Source organism: Dicentrarchus labrax, unplaced genomic scaffold, assembly GCF_905237075.1.
Source record: "Dicentrarchus labrax unplaced genomic scaffold, dlabrax2021, whole genome shotgun sequence".
Lineage (NCBI taxonomy): Eukaryota > Metazoa > Chordata > Actinopteri > Moronidae > Dicentrarchus > Dicentrarchus labrax.
The window spans coordinates 5,107,755-5,124,425 of record NW_026136702.1 but is presented as its reverse complement, the minus strand read 5'-3'; the positions used below and the strand labels follow the sequence as shown (position 1 = coordinate 5,124,425).

The 16,671-nt window shown below is 41.3% G+C and overlaps 1 protein-coding gene across 4 annotated transcripts in view; it reads left to right on the top strand.

Annotated features, from left to right (window-relative positions):
* The window catches only part of zmp:0000000755 (phosphofurin acidic cluster sorting protein 2), a 45,958-nt gene that overhangs the window by 11,379 nt on the left and 17,908 nt on the right, over nt 1-16,671 (top strand). For all 4 annotated transcript variants that reach the window (XM_051428113.1, XM_051428116.1, XM_051428114.1 and 1 more), the window contains exons 2-4: nt 7,687-7,774; nt 14,027-14,116; nt 15,431-15,556. In XM_051428113.1, the coding sequence (XP_051284073.1) occupies nt 7,687-7,774; nt 14,027-14,116; nt 15,431-15,556 (304 nt within the window). The remainder of the gene's footprint in view (nt 1-7,686; nt 7,775-14,026; nt 14,117-15,430; nt 15,557-16,671) is intronic.

The window sequence follows — 16,671 nt, the reverse complement described above, 5'->3', positions numbered from 1 at the left end:
TCCATTGCTTTCCCACATTGGTCTAAAAACTGTCAATTTGAAACCCAAAATGTAAAAAGGATTAATTTCTTAAAGAACACTGATGTGGGCGGTGTGGGTATGGATTTGGGAATGCGGCTTTGTTTTGTAGCTTTTCCCTTTTGTTTGCAATTTGATTGAACGACTATAAATAAAATATAAAAATAAAGAAAGGAAACTTAAATGTATTGCTTCCTGAGCAAATCTCGCCAGTTCCATAGGCTAGCCCTCACTGTGAATAGAGTCGCCCTGTTTTTCTTGTAGGAGAATGAAATATTCAGAAGAAGTAGCTTTTAGACTGGCGTACCCTTTATTCGGACTAAATTATAGAACCAGACATGAACAAATAATAGTGTTATGAAAGAACAAAGTGCTATGGCTTTCCTCAGTCAGGGCTTTGACTGGAGAGAGAGGGGCTTTTTGTCAGTTCCCCCACATACAAGCCAGCACCAGTTCTTCCTTAAAAACTTCATGCAGAGCATTATGCTGAAGCTTGCTTTATTAAAAGAATGTGACTGCATTCACATCTCAAGTAGAGAATATGTGAAATAGCACATTGAAAGCACTAAAAGCACGACTTGAAGTCGTCTTTTTTTTTCTAGCTTGGAAGCCCCCCAGCACATACCAAACATACAGTCTCTTTTTCATTCAGCCCCTCCGTTACATCACTCATCCTCCATCCTCCACTTCCCCCTGCTTTGTGCCTCTGACAATTGCTGTGCAGTGATCCGAGGGCATGGAACTGGCAAAACATCAACTAGAACGCTGACCAGGGGGAAAAGACTTACAAAAGTGTGTTTTTTGTTTAGGCAGCGATATTGTTGAATTCAGAGGGTTCGTTGGCCTCTCTCTCAATGCCGCGCACGATGATTTGTAGTCCATGAGGACCCATGTCCATATTTGCATGATAAACTTTTTTTTAGAGCCTTGTAAGAGTTGTTGTTTTTGGGAATAGGAAGATGGTGACAGTATTACTGCTGCTAATGATTCAATCTTTCCAACTGAGACAAATGAGAACATAGGCAGTGGTAAAACATGACACTCACTTTGTGTATGCTGCCATAATCTCAACATATGGCCAATTGCTTTTAGATGTACTCCAGCTGCCGTCTCTTTGTAGGCTCTTAAACTTAAGGGTGTTTCATTTGCAAGTTATTTGAGATGCTGCTGTCACTAAAGTGGTCCAGAAATAGCATGGTGATAGTAGCCACTCATACTCTTACACAACAACACATCTTGGACTAATGGCTTTGAAGGATGTTTGGTGTAGTAGTTAAGATTTGTTTGTTGACAGTGGTACAGACAAGAAACAAACTTGTGATGTTGTGATATCCATATAACGGATAGGATGTTTTTACACTGTAAAAAGCATAGGAAGCTAGACTTTTTGAAGCAGTTCTTTCCTAAAGTATCGTTGTCGACCAAATGGTAGCAATTTGAGTTCCACAAGGAATTATCATTGTGGAAACATTAAATATGTGTAGCTCTTAAAGTGTTCCTTCTTATAATATGAAGAAAGATCTGTATGTGAATTGTCTTTTTTTTGTTCTGGCTTTGTCATGACTTTTAAAAAAACATGGAACAAAGGGAGAACTCTGTTCTCAGTGTTCTTACATTCAACTTAAATGATTATTCCCTCATATGCTTCCAGTCACATCTTCTCTAAACTGATGCTGAGGCTTAGAGTCTGGGGAAGTGGATTTCAGATTTGGGGTTTACATTTTTTAAATACCTTCTGATGTTGGTGTAATATAAACTCTGTCTGCTGTTGCATAAGCACTCTCCAGACAGGACGTATCGTTTTACCAAAGAGCTAAACTCAAAGCAGCGAGTGGTTGAAGTTCTCTTTGAGACCTGACTCCAGAGAAACCTATGTGAGGCCCTGTGTGTGTGTGTGTGTGTGTGTCGCTGTGTGTGTGTGTCGCTGTGTGTGTGTGTCGCTGTGTGTGTGTGTGTCGCTGTGTGTGTGTGTCTGTGTGTGTGTGTGTCGCTGTGTGTGTGTGTGTGTCGCTGTGTGTGTGTGTGTGTGTTGGTGTGTTTGAAGAAAGCCAGCCTGACTTGGGAGGGCGAGGTCAGAAGGGGGCTAACAAAAAGGATGCACAATGTGTGTGTCCCTGGGCTTTGCTCCCTGACTTCCACCCTGCTGTCCACCTTTAATCCACCGCCCACAGTTGATTTGGTTTCCTCTGATGTTCCCGCATCGCTTCAGTTCAGGTGGACCAAGTTATTCTTTCTGCACTGGAAGGGAGAGGGATGCTTGGTTGAGACATGGAAACATGATTGTGCCCTCATTCATTCACAAAACGTGTTTGTGTGTGTGATATGTAGGGGATTTGGAGCATATGCACATTCATACGTTCTTTTCAGCCTCTCTTTGCCACCGGAGATTCAGTCCATCTAACAAGCTTCATACATAAGCGACAAGGTGTTAAACATGTACTTCACTGGAACTGTGAAAGCTGGAAATGTTTGTTACTTTTCACTCTGTGGTGGTCTTGTTGCTGTAGAGAAAATGGATGAAGCAGCCAAGATACGATAATACACTATGCCATATAACACACAATCACAGGCCTCTTATCTAAAACCAAATATTTGACTACGGCTGTTTGAGTGTGCTGCCTGATAAGTTGTTTTGTTTGTCCAGGACAGATAGACGTGAAAGGATTCGAGTGTAGCCACAGACGGACCATCTTTCATTACACAGTGATTTCACCAGTGGCATGATGATATGCTTAATGTTTAAACCAGTGTTCATTAACTCACATGGCACTATAAGACACAGCTTTTTATGCTATTGCACACTTGGTGATTTTATTTGGATTTTTTTGTCATTAGGGCAGTAAAGTTTATGCTATGTGGAAGAGAGTAGCTATGGTTGGTATATGGAGGAGCTCTTACTGTTTGTCAGTTCAACTAAAGAGCTTTCACTGCAGATTTAAAGTCTTTTCTCTGTAAATATAAGCTTGCTTATCTGGTCCTTTTTCTTCACTTTACACAAAATGATGCATTTGCCTTTTGATTTCCTAAGTAGTCACTGGGAGCAGTCTGTATAATCTAAAAGAGGGAAATGGCCTTGTAATCTAATGGCCTTGCTTTACTTTAGAGGCCTGAAAAGGTCAACAGTTAGTGACGGTACAGTGAGTGACTTGGATGCACTAATGGGCTTAGATGGAGCAGTACTGCTCATGCTGCTGTGAGTGATGCCATATAGCTAGGCTAAACCTATTAGCTGTAAAGTGCTCAGGCACCTACTGGGCACCATTCATCAGAGCACTCAATAACTGTTCATTTTGACATGATATTAACACTACTGCAAGCTGTTTTATATGTTGATGTCAGTAATGGAACATGTCACCTAGAAAACGACCTGCAGTAGGACGTGATTCGGATTCCTGCTTCGCCTTCGGGTCGGTTCGGGCTCTACCTGTGACACAGTTTAAATTTAACATTACTATTAATCTCCTTACCGTGTTAAAGGTTCAAAGTGAGCTGAGTGAAGCGAAGACAGTTTAAAAAAACACTGCTTGGTTCAAAATCTAAACAACAGTTATTAGAGAGCTGAAATGATTGGTGGATGACCGAAAACAATTTTTTTGCAGTGTTGGATCGGATAAAACAAGACTTTTTGACACACTTCACGGACTAAAGGATTCAGATTGATGAATTATTTCATAATAAAGATAACTGTCAGTTGTCAGTATGCTTACTTGTGCACGAGTATTCTGTGTTTGTGTATGATAACATCAGAAACGACACCCAAACTTAGATAATGTTCTAATCATTTCTACTGGAATGTGCCTGCACTGTTGGGTATATCTTCAGACTGATGCAACAGTGCTGCAATAAGTTCGACCCTCATGAAGGTTTGAGTGTTCAGTTATTATTAAAGCCGTTAAAAAGAGTCATTTCAGTAGTGTGTCCTGACCTGAGTGTGATCAAAAGTCAGCTAAAGACTCCATAACTAGGGTATTAGTGTGTATTTGAGGATCAATAAACTCTGTCTATAGCAATGATGACCCAATCAGACGAGCTTGGCAGGCAATGTGTTGACTTTACCAGTACAGAGGGATATCCCCCATGCGCTCTTATCAACTGGGAAACAGACAGAAAATGTATCCGTTATCTTGGCTTCCCACCGCCAGTTCACAGAAATATTGAACTGGAGACTGCTGTATAGATTCTCCACCCACCCGGTCTTCACTATGGATTGATAACAATGTTGTGTTTTGGTCCTGTTTGGCACAGAGAGACGTGCTGTGATCCCACCGCAGGCTCTCTCTGGGAATGTGGGAATGACATGCCAAAACTGTGGGGATTAATTCATCGTTTGAGGGGCTTCTGCAAGCCCCTATTTTGATCTTGAGTGTGTGCAAGTGTCTGTTGAGTGGAGCGGAGACCATACCACAAATAACAGCCCCACCCCATATTCCTGTAATCGCAAACACACACTATAATCTTTCTAAAAACTGTCTGAATTATCCTTGACCCAGTGTGTGCCTCTGCCAGCTAGTTTAGCACAATGATTAGTGCTTTTGTGTGACACCTGGTCTGTCGCTGTAGTCACTGATTGTGTGGCAAAGTGAACTGGCACTGGGTAGGAGCACAGGGACAGACTGGCACCAGGCCAGAACAGATGGCTACGAGTTTCACTTGCAACACAACACAGTGGCAGGCAGGAGTGGAGATAACACCTCTGTCTAATAATAAAAAATCCCTGGTTCCCTAGGTGACCCCTTCAGTGCCTGCAGCCTTTTTAATTACATGTGAATCCCAGTCCATTGGGAGGGAGAGCGAGAGAGGGCTGTGACGGGAGAGAGACGTTGTTAAACCATCAGCCCTGCTTTCTATCTCCCTCCCTCCTGATAGAAAGCTGTGGCTGTCTGGTGACTCATCCTCACCGTAAGGCAAGCTGGATCTATTGGCTACCTACAAGGTTTAACATTTAATTACTCCGGCCTCAAATAGGTTTGCATTTGTTATTCTAACTTAGGTAATTGTGCAGCCAAGTGAATTGGCAATTTATGCCCAAATGATTCCAGTGAAATGTCGTGGATCCACGTGTTCACGTAATTGGGCCAGTGAGAGGTTGTACACGGGAACACCAAGTTCCTGGCCCATTCCTGTTGTTGAAAGTTTTATATTGTCGTCATTAAAGATATATTCTGTTGCCTGCTCAGATAAACCTCTCTAGATATCTAATGACCTTTGGCATGCTTGCTTCCGTTTCCCTCTATGCTGTTAATTTTGTTGATAAACTATGAACAAACCCATTCATCAATGACAAAAGTAAGACACTGATGGCATGAAATTAGTTTGAAAGTAAAAATTGCAACTATGTTATCTTAAAGTGTGGTCAAATTGGAATTTAAAACCAAAGAACTAACATGCATTCAGACATCTAAAAGTCATCCTGAAGATTGTTCATCATCAACCACTAAAATATTTGGGAAACCAAACTATGTTCATCTGCACATCTACTGTGTAGTGAACTTGAACTTGACACATCGCCAAGACATGCAGAATAAAAACTGTTACAATCACACCCGCTCTTCCTCTCTCCCCCTCGGACTAATCAACAGTAACGTCTGACCAATTAAAACATGTTACGTTGTTATTGATTCGCTTGTGTTGTCGAGAGCTGCTCATTTCTTCAGAACTTTCGACTCTTTGCAATTGAAACATACAAGTTGAGAGATTTTCATTTCTGTGATACTGAATCCAGAAAACTTTTAGATCTTAGTTTTTAAATTCTGTTTTTAAAAGTTGCCTTTCAACCTTTTTAGTTTTACTCCAAATTTCATAATACAAAGAACTTATGGTGCGTTCATTTTGTCTTGTAATCGCGACTTGCAGCTGAAGAGCGACGTCACATCCGTGTTGGAAAACGAGTAACCGCAGGTTTTTGCGTTCTGTTTGGCACACAACACAACGAACTTGGTTGCAATAGGCAGTTTGGACATTTCGTAACGTTTATAGTGATTATCTGGTTTACGGTGCACCCACCGCGGATTTCACATATTACACAATCATATTTCACAGTTTGATATCTGAATATTCCGTTTTGATTAGCGTTAGGCTACTGCTCTGCTTTCTGCTCAAGACTTGTCATTGTTGTCATAGCAACATGGAGCGTCTCTAGCCAATTTCAGCTGCACAAGCTACAAAATAACTAATTAGGTGGTATTTACCACATAAGACTGCAGCAACATGCCTATAGGTAACAGTATACAATGCTGTGTGTACGACTTCTTCATTTGGTTACAACAAAGACAAAAGTGCTTAAAATAGTAGAAAACCACAATGTTTACTACGTGTGATGCTCGGAGTAGCCATCTTGGTAACTGAACTCGGGGTCCTCTGAGTTCAGACGACTTAACGAGTCGTTTTATACGTCCCCAGGAGCGTTCTATTTGCAACTTCCGGTTCTTAACTCAGGAAACCGACTCGCAGATCGAGTCGGGTGGACAAAATGAACGCACCATTAAATACAGTTGTCATTGAAAAGACAGTATGTGCACAGACCCTTTTGTCTTCTTTATGGATATTAATATTAACCAAATTGTTGTCGTCTCTTACACTACAATTTAGTTGGTGCTTGAACGGGACGTGTCTTTGTGAATCATACTTGCCTAGCAGGGAGTGCCTGAATGAAGTCTGAGTGTTGCGGAGTGGCTGAAGTGGGTGACTGGATAGCTGTTTGTTTGCTTTGTCTTTCTTCCTCCCCTTTGACTGTGGCTGATCACAATTTAATGCAGCGGGACTGATGGGAAAAGTGGGTCAGGAGGAAGTTTTAGCAACGTTGGCTTGGGGAGTTGTTGACTTTCTGAGTGTCTTTCTATAGAGGCAGGGAAGGGGGATTTTTAAGGTCACAAATTGTTGTAGACCCGTGAAAGAGGCGCAGGATTGAACCTGTGCCTGGTTTCAGCCTCATTGTATTGCTCAGTTTTGACTTTTAATCTTTCTCTGTGTTTTGCAAGATAGTCCTGACCTGAGAGGAGTCCACATGGGGACATATATATGTGGTTTTACTGTACTTGTTGAACCTCACCCATTGTAGATCGCGGTTTGACATCCGTATTATAAAGCCCAAAGTGCTAGTCAAAAATGTGTTTAACTTTTAGAGATATATTTAGATATATTTTTCTAACTTGTTTTATTTAATGATGAACAGATGGCAGTGAGTCACATAAGTCTCTGTTAAACATTTCAGTGTGTAGCGGCATGCTGAAACAGGGATGACTGAAGACATTTTACTGCACTGTGGCTTGTCAAAGTATCTGCGCCATGTCACCTTCCATGAAGAATTCGCCCATAAAGCTGACAATAGGAATACTGATTTAGTAGCTCTCTGGTGCATCGTCCGTTCTCAGCAAGTCGTAGATTATTCCTTGATGATTAGGGACCCCAAGCTGTCTGAATGTTCACTCACCGTCTTGGCAGTCATTAAGTATTTTACCTTTAATCATTATCATACCTGCAGACCAAAGAAAGATTTAAGACGCGAGTCGAAATAAAATGTGGCAGCAGTGAGTGCTGCTTTGTCAGCCATGCTTTTCATCCCCAGATGCGACAGTGTGTCATGAAGGTGTGCTCACATGGTGTTAGTCATGCCACTAATCTCAACTTTCTTTTTCTTTCCCCCTGTCTTGTTCTTTCTCTTCTCCACAGGCTCTGCAGCCTCACGCTGAAAAAGCTGGTCGTTCTCAAAGAACTGGATAAAGAGCTGAACTCCCTGTCTATAGCTGTCAAAATACAGGTGGGTAGGTTAATCTCCCATGTGCGATGGGAGTAACAGGCTCAATTGCAAAACATTTGTTAGCAGCGTGTCACGGTCTGGAGTCTGTTGCTCACTGTTTCTCAATTCTTTGTCCGTGGCTGTGCTCTGTTGAACACAGTCACAAAGCCTAGACGATGATAAGACATGCTACTAATCCTGCTGATTGATAAAAACCTCCTGAGCTGCACAGGAAGCTCTGGTGAGTCACATCCACTCAGGTGCTTTAAATGGCAGGCTAGCATTACCACTCTAAGCAGGAGCATTAGCACTGTAAGACGGATTGTGCATCTTACATTGATTGCTAATGCATTTTTGTGACTACGAGTGTGCAGTCCTAATGTGTTGCTTACCCTCAGGGTTGATATTCAAATTAATCAAGCACATGTTGTACGGTGGTCACATTGCGTATGATTTAAATGCCAAATTCAAAAGCACATCTTAACAGTGACATTTACCAATATTGCAATATAGAAATATTGCAACGTCTATATGATTAATAGCAAAAAACAGCAGTTGGCTGGGTAAATGCTATTAAAATAGAGTACGGTAGAGAATGTATGTGTATGTTTTGGAGCAACACGATCCTTTACATGGAAATCAAAGTATTCCTACAGCATGAAGCAAGCTTTGTAGAAAGGCAGAATAACGTATCTCCCTCTCAGAGTAATGTTTATTTGAGGGACATATTGTTGGCAGACAGTTGGAGAGGTTGTTGTAACTTGTTAATGTGCCGCCCCTGTCAGTGTGTGTGTGTGTGTGTGTGTGTGTGTGTGTGTGTGTGTGTGTGTGTGTGTGTGTGTGTGTGTGTGTGTGTGTGTGTGTGTGTGTGTGTGTGTGTGTGTGTGTGTGTGTGTGTGTGTGTGTGTGTACTTGTACAAGAGGCCGAGAAGGAAGAGGAAAGAAAATTTTTGGGAAATGTATTATTTATTTTTCCCCCTTATAATATACAGTATTATGTAATTGATCGATTACACCATATTATCATTTTTTTTTTTTTAATTACATCATTATTATGGAAACATACACCCCTAGTGGTGATCTAAAATAGTGTAATATATACCTAAAATCCTAAACTAAACATCTGTATTGGAAAAATGTAGAACCCTGCCTTTAGTCTGCAGATGGGCCTCACAGCTTTAAAACACACATTCAGCAGTAAGCCCTAGTAGTGGTTGTAAAGATGATGGTCCACTGCTTCTGAAATGTTGATTCTGAGAGAACTGAGACCAGTGAGTACACCTTAAGTGTACACAGACGCACATACGAACACACTGCCCTGAGGTGCCCATGTGGAAATAATTCTCAAAGGAAAAAAGTCATTCGAAGTTTCCTGACTGCAGTTGCCCAGAAAATCCACACTGAAGAGAATTTGAGAATTAGAGTCACCTAAAAGCGAGAGGAGAGGAGGGAGCCAACTTTCACACAGGGAATCTAATATATGTGGCAATTGCCCAGTGCTGTATTTTGCAGATGCTTTGATAATATGCATCCCACCTATCTTTCTCTGCTGCACAAATCCCTGGCTTACCTACTGCTAAGTACGAACGTGTCTGACACTGTGTTTGATTTAACAACACAAGGAAGAGGAAATGTTTACACCAACTGTGGATATGAGGATTCCCAGCAGCAGGTTATGATATGCATGAATGTTGCCCTACAGAGCTAAAATGCTGTAATTATATACTTGGTAAGTCCACATATCTGACATTTTGCATACCTGGAACCTATAAAAAAGTGTGTGAAAAATGCACAAAAACATGCCCCAACATTTTAGTTATTAAGTTTGATGTAACACACAAATAATGAAGTAGCTAAATCTAATCATAATGGAGACAAAAGTAACACCAGATAAACTAGCACTGCTAAAAACAGCCTCTGACTATAGTGGAATTTGCATGGTTGCATCTGGTGGGACTACCTCTAAATTACATTTAAATGTTTTAAATTTTGATTGTAGATGCAGAAAGAGTGCAGTATCTCAGTTTGTTTTTTTGTTTTTTTAGCTATAACCAGCAATGTGGATTCTTGTGCGTCTGGGTTGCCACTATTGCGAATTCACGCTTCTTCTATGTACAGTAAGGTGTGTGACGATGATTTATACACAGCATAAAAAGAATAGATTTCCCAAGTTACATAGCGGTTATACAGATTGAGCCCTAAAACTTCAAACCTGTATCAGCTTTATTTCCCCACCTTTCATGCCTCAGTAATTGACTATTTTTCTCTCCCGCTCTCAATATTGTCCCCCTCATTATGAAATGTAATTGAAATTTTGTGCAGTACATGGCAATTCTATTTAAAGAGAAACAAATCAGCGCCCCTTTACTGTCATCCTGGAGGAGAAAGTAACCAACCAAGTGTGGCTTTATCCATGAGCTACGTTGTCTCCAGAGCGTGAAATCTCTCCATTTCTGCTGAGCTGCCCTCAGGACAGCCGAGCAAAGCTCTGTTCACCGCAGCTCCGGAACTGGAGCATTAAATGCAATTTCCAGCAGGTTTGTTTAGGGAGAACAGAGAGACGCTGAGGGGATAAAGAGACAGTTGGAGAAGATGACAGAGGAATAAGAGGGTTTTGTTTTCAGACAGTGAACGACAAAGCCTCATTACCGTGTGTCATCGGCCCTCTGTTCAGCATACAGTGGCAGTCTCTTTTCTCTCTCTGGCTCTCATCAGGTTGAGTGGCCTGCACGCACACACACAACCCTTGTAATGGCTAACCATTTGGATGGTCTCCCAAAGCCACAGCAGTAGGGATGATGAGGTTGCAGTTTAGTCCCTGGGAGGCCCTGTGTTTCCTGGGAGATAGCTGTCTGTCTCTCACCCTGGAGACCGCTGGGTCACTTCAAGTAGCTAAGACCTCCTCAGACAAATCTCTGCTACATTTTATGAACATTAAATGGTGGTTTGCTACTGCACGGGTGCTACATGATTCTGCATTTTTTGGCCTTTCTTTTTTATGTGCAGTTGCCTGAGGTTGTAGCCAGACATTGATGTCAGCTGGATTATGATAGGAAAGGCGTGCAATCCTCATTTCAGCGCAAGCCGCTGTCCAAAGCACTTCCATTTGCAGTACACTCAGATATGATCCAATTATGTGTGTGTGTGTGTGTGTGTGTGTGTGTGTGTTGGATGAACGCAGAAGCCTCCAAACGCTTTTAAAACCTCTAATACAATTTCACATTGAGCTCTGGTCCTGACCCTAAATCGCTTCCTTTCATTGCTGCAAACAGTCAAGACCAGAATTTAGAGAAGCCAATTTAGAAAATTCAACATGTCTGAAAAAGTAACCTTGAGAAGAAGTGTGAAGTTGAACTTGTTTTCCCACTGGCTTGTGGAGCTTGGTAGAGTAGAGGGGCTGCAACACTCCCCGACATGGCCCCAGAAAGACAGTGGAGAAGCTTGTAGCAGGGGGGGGGCAAAGGACATTCAGTACAAGCTTTCCTTGCCAAGGCTCTGTATTGTTAATGCATGTCAGGCAGTTTGAGAGTGCTCAGCTTTTGTGCCTTGATTCATTGTACCCGCCACTGAGCATGAGAAAAGAGTGCATACAAGGCCTCTTTGTGGAGCTCAAGTTAGTGACAAGGTCAGACTCAGACAGAGATTTACTCTATTTTTTTCTTTATATACAAAACAAGGGCTGCAGCTACTGTCAAGTTACTGTCTGCATGTCCTTCTGGGAAACACATTGAGCCATTAGGCTGGATAGAAAAATGCTTATTACAACTAAATGCTTTGCAAGTGTCAGCAGAACTAAATTCCCATGTTCCCTTTACAACTTCAAAGCCTTCTAGTCTCTCATGTTTCATTTCAAGCATGCTTTTAAAAACTTCATGTGACTTTTTGAGGTAAGCTAGGCACCAAATATGACTACATATCTTAAATAAATTCATAAAAGGCACTATCATTGTTTAAACACCTATTGCCTTAAGCTGGAGCACCCTTTACTTTCTGCTGCTCACTCACTACAAGTGATGACATAGGGAAAGAGAAAGTGGATTCTGGTCGTTATTCTGAAAGCGATCATTCGTTCATCCATTTCCTTTACCTGCTGATGATCGGGGAAAGTTGGTGTAGATCCCAGCATGCAACAAACAAAAGACTTCCTACCTAGAACACAATTTGGAGTTTCCAGCTCGCAGCGGTGGAGGAAACTGCAGCAGCTGGGGGAAACCCACATGAGCGGAGAATAGCAGCCAGAACATGTGAACTCTGAATAAGAATGACCAGGGCTAATAATCACACCTCGGGCCCTCTCTCTCTCTCTGAGACAGCAGTGCTAATGGGCTACTGAAACATTTTCAGTGCACTTAAACATTCTGAAGCAGTTTGCCAACGATAAAATTGGAAGTTGGGAGAATACCTTCACATTAGCCTAGTCGTCCAAAAGCTTTCATTTTCATTGGAGGAGAAAATGGCTTTGTGTGGTGTGGTCTGTTTTGCCAGTCTTATAAAGCTATATACAATCTTCTATTTGGTTTTCTTCCCTTCAGCTGTTAACACTGCTTGGTTGATTGGAGCGAGTTGATTACTTGAAGTGTGGGTATGTACAGCATGCCATTTCTGCTGGCTGGGACAGACCCTCGTAATCCTCTTGCCTGCTGTGGCTCTCAAGGCCTTTGGACATTCGTTGGCCTTGTTTTCATGACTGTGGTTCTCTGTGGATTTTTCCTTGACCTGCCCTCTCTATCATCTGTCCACTCTAAGTTGTCTGAAAAAGACTGTTTGGAAAAACAGTTAATGGAAAAAAAAACACAGAAATAACAAAGCACTGCTCCCCTTTATTGTGCCTGTATGCAGTTTGCATCGTCATTTCGATGTTATGTGTGCAAGTTATTTTAAATGACTCCAGGATGTGTTGTACCCACAGAAGCATAATTTTTGAATGAAGCAACACCCTCTGATGTCCTGTGATGATTCCTCAGCACACATGCAACCATTTCATTTGGTATCTGTTACATTGTTTAGCAGCTCTGATGACATTAGGATCCAGTGTCGTGCCCACTCCATCGGACTATTACAGAGTTTCTCCCCAGGGTATTCAGTCAGACACAGGATATCCTTACCTCTCCATGGTGCTCACCAAGTCTTACTTAATTCGATTGGCGGGTTTAGCTGATACCTGAACTAAGCTTTAAGGACTTATGAAATTTTTACAGCAGCTGATGAGTTGCCAAATATATTACACAACAGATGCCTGTCTTCAGCACTCACAGCTTGACATTAAATCGTAAACCAAGACTTGACAAGCTGTTTCTGTTCTCACATTCACACTTTGAAGAGGTAGAAAAAGAAGCTTGGTCGAAGAATTAGACTGTAACTTGATGAGGAACATGATAGACTTTAAGCCGGGTCCTGTAAGACATACATGCTAAAGGCTGAGACAGGTCCTCTGAGGACTCACTGTGTGTCAGTGTCCTCACATTTGGAAGAGACTTTAACAACCTGTGGCATTTAAATCCCTGTGCAGTTTGGTCACGACAACTTTCTGCCAGGTCCCAGATTTAGCTCAGGTAATGAGTCTCTCTCAACCAGAATAGCAAGCATTAGATAATAAAGCTAAATTTGCCTTTGATTAGCAGCATGAAACAGTGGCTGTCAACTTCTTCTACTTTTTGCAACACAACATAAAAGCAGCTATATAAACTTCTCTAACATATAAAACATTTGCAGGTTATGGTCATAGATTCACTTGAACCAAACATCCCTCTCAAGGCATCATTAAGAATCCCAGCCAGTAGCTAAGAGGCTGGAGCTTGTTATCAGCCTTATGTCAGTTAGAAAAACCATTGTAGTGAAAACTCTTGACATGTTCCTTAGCAGGGCATCGGACCCCTATTTCAAATGTTCTAGTAGCACTGTTCTCTAGGAAGCAGTGAAGGAGTTGAGGACTGTTTGTACTGGGCTGCCTCAAGGTGTGATACCACATAAATGTGTGAATGTGAAGCAGTCTGGTACTCGAATAAGGCACACTCAGTCACTTTTGTCTGGGTAGATATAGTCTTAAGAAACAACATAAGATGAGGGATTTTGGGGGATTTTATTTTATTCCAAGGGAAGCTTATTGAATTCACTCTCGAAAACAATGTTATCACTTTCATTCCAGAATACATTTGTGCCAATTTCAAGATATCTGCCAAAACAAACCTGGAAGTCCCTGATGTCTAATTGTTTATATGTAGCATTTAATATAAGTGTGCTTACAATGAAACTTTGCTTTACTTTGTCTTCCAGGGTTCTAAGCGTCTTCTGAGATCAAATGAGTATGTCCTCCCACCCAGTGGACTGATGGAGACAGATCTGGAGCTCACATTCTCACTACAGGCAAGCACTCTTTATTTCACATTATACTGTGAATTCTGACACTGATATGAGAGTTACTTGACAGGCAGGATTGTTGAAGCCTTTATACACACTGAGGCGTCTTCTTCACCCCTAGCAGAAGTGTTAAGCTCAAAATATCCATGTGTATTTATACATCTGTTTACAGTATTTAATTAAATTAAAGTTATTTATTATTAGCCTGTCCCACATTTTTTTGTGTTAATTTTGTGTTCAGAGGAGCTGTTAACTCTCACTCTAGTGGAGGGGACAGGAAGTGATGAGTGTTTCTGTTGATGAATATGAATCATAACTGGAGTCACTGAAGCAGAATGTTTCAGATTTAAAATACACTGCATTTATGCTGACTATTTGTGGACTGGGGTAGGTAGACGGCTATAAACTAACCCAGGACAAGTAAATAAGATACATACATGACAAGTTTAAGATGTAGTGGTTGTACATTTTACCAAAAAGTGTAAGTTCTTAATTAAAAATCTGAAACGATAAGGCCTAGCAAAAATCTCACTGCTGTTAAGTAAAGCCTAGAGAAAGTGGGGGCAGTATTGGATATGGGTATTGCAGCAGTGATATTCAATCAACGTGTAAAACTTGATCTTACAAGCTATTATTGTGTGAATATTATAGACCAAGGAGGCAAGAAAAGTCAATGTGAAGATCAAGTTCCGACAGTCAGAGACAATATGACTCCAGAGGAGGATATAAAGAGCCAATGTGAGGATGAAAAGTCTCGGAGAGAAATTTAGTCCTGAAGTGAGGTGGGGTGCAGAGTCTTGATGAAGGTTCAACAGTTCAGCCACAGTCCAGCAGGCAGACAGTTTGTGAATAGTTCTGGCAGTACGAATGGAGAATCTAACACCAACCATGTTGGTTCAGTGCTGACGTCTGAGTACAGTGGGGCTGGCTGTATTTTTACATGAACTTGTAGTGTGTAGTATCTCTACATCATCATGTCACACACACAACATGATTTGCTGCTACACAAATGGAATTGAATTGATGTGATGAAGGAAGGAGCCGAATACTAAGATAAACAGATACAAATACAATCTTTTTTATTATTTCAGTTTTATGGTTGAAAAATGTGTTATTTGCAAGAAATTGAAGCTCAATACTGACACACTCTTTTCTTCTGTTACACATGACGTGTCTGTATTTCAATTAAATAATTGTTTTCTTATGGAGCAACAAAAACAATGTGTTGAAATGAGTCTGCACTTGTGTTTTCATCTGATGGGTGATGAATATGTAATGCGGCCTACATTGTCTATCTCACTTTATTTTTTTTATTTTCAGTACCCCCATTTTCTGAAGAGGGATGCAAACAGACTGCAGATTATGCTGCAGAGGAGGAAACGCTACAAGAATCGAACCATCCTGGGCTACAAAACTTTGGCTGTGGGAATTATCAATATGGCGGAGGTACTTGCAATAGTTTCTTCTAATGTGTCATCGGCAGCCGTTTCATTTCTCTTGAGAAGCATATCCTTTTTCTTCGAGCTTGTGATTGCATTCTGCTCTTCACTGACAGTGATTGACATGACTATTAGTGTCTGCGTGCCATGTCTTGGTTGCCAGAGTGAGAGCCCTCCTGTGTTACACATCATTTCAGATGATTCATGCTCATCACACATACTGCTGTGTGAGATTATGGGCCATCTGGAGCTGGCTTCATATGCACTTTTCGGAACACAGCATGTTCAGCCATGCTATGCAGAAATAATAGAGTAGGAGCTGATATAAAGCCCATTGCGGATTTGATGTGAAGATATGATATCCATGCATTAGGGACTTTGCATTTACGTCAATGCAAGATTGTAGACTGTATGTATGTTTTATAGCCAAAGTGGCTCTACTGTTTACTGATGCCTGTTAGAGTGGATATCACACATTTGAAACTGGCTGCTGTTAATTGGGCCACTCTGTGGGTCATTCACTTGCAACACAGTGCAGAACCAATGTGTTCCAGTGTTTTACCAGAGGACTTTGGGCACTTTATAATGGCAGGGTCACTACTAATGGATTGCAATAAACAAAGGGTTGGAAATTGGGCTTTATATAGCAGATAAAGGTCGTTGAAAGGCCTTGCTGAGGACATATTTGACAGAGATTTAGACATTTGGATATTGAGCGTCACACTTCTTTGGAATGGAGAAACACAGGTAACATTTCCCCAATTCTAATTACAGCAGCTGATGTGCCCATTAATGCTAAATCAAAGTTACTCTACAGCAGTAGCCCCAGGACAGGAATTGACTGACATCTGAAAACAAGACTAATGCATTATTGCATTTTAAAATACCACTCAACTGCTGTGCTGTGCTGTTTTGGTGCTTGCTGCAGTGAAAACAACCCACAGACTTCTATGAATAAAGCTAGATTGGCCATTATTGGATCCTGTTGGGTAATTATGTTGTCATCCGCTGTAGAGTAAACTCTGTCGGGGCATTATGTGGGAGGAAGTCACTTATTGGACTTTGCATGCAGCATTCAAGTGCACCCCTGCCAGTGTTTGAGCAAAATGAGCCTACTCCCTG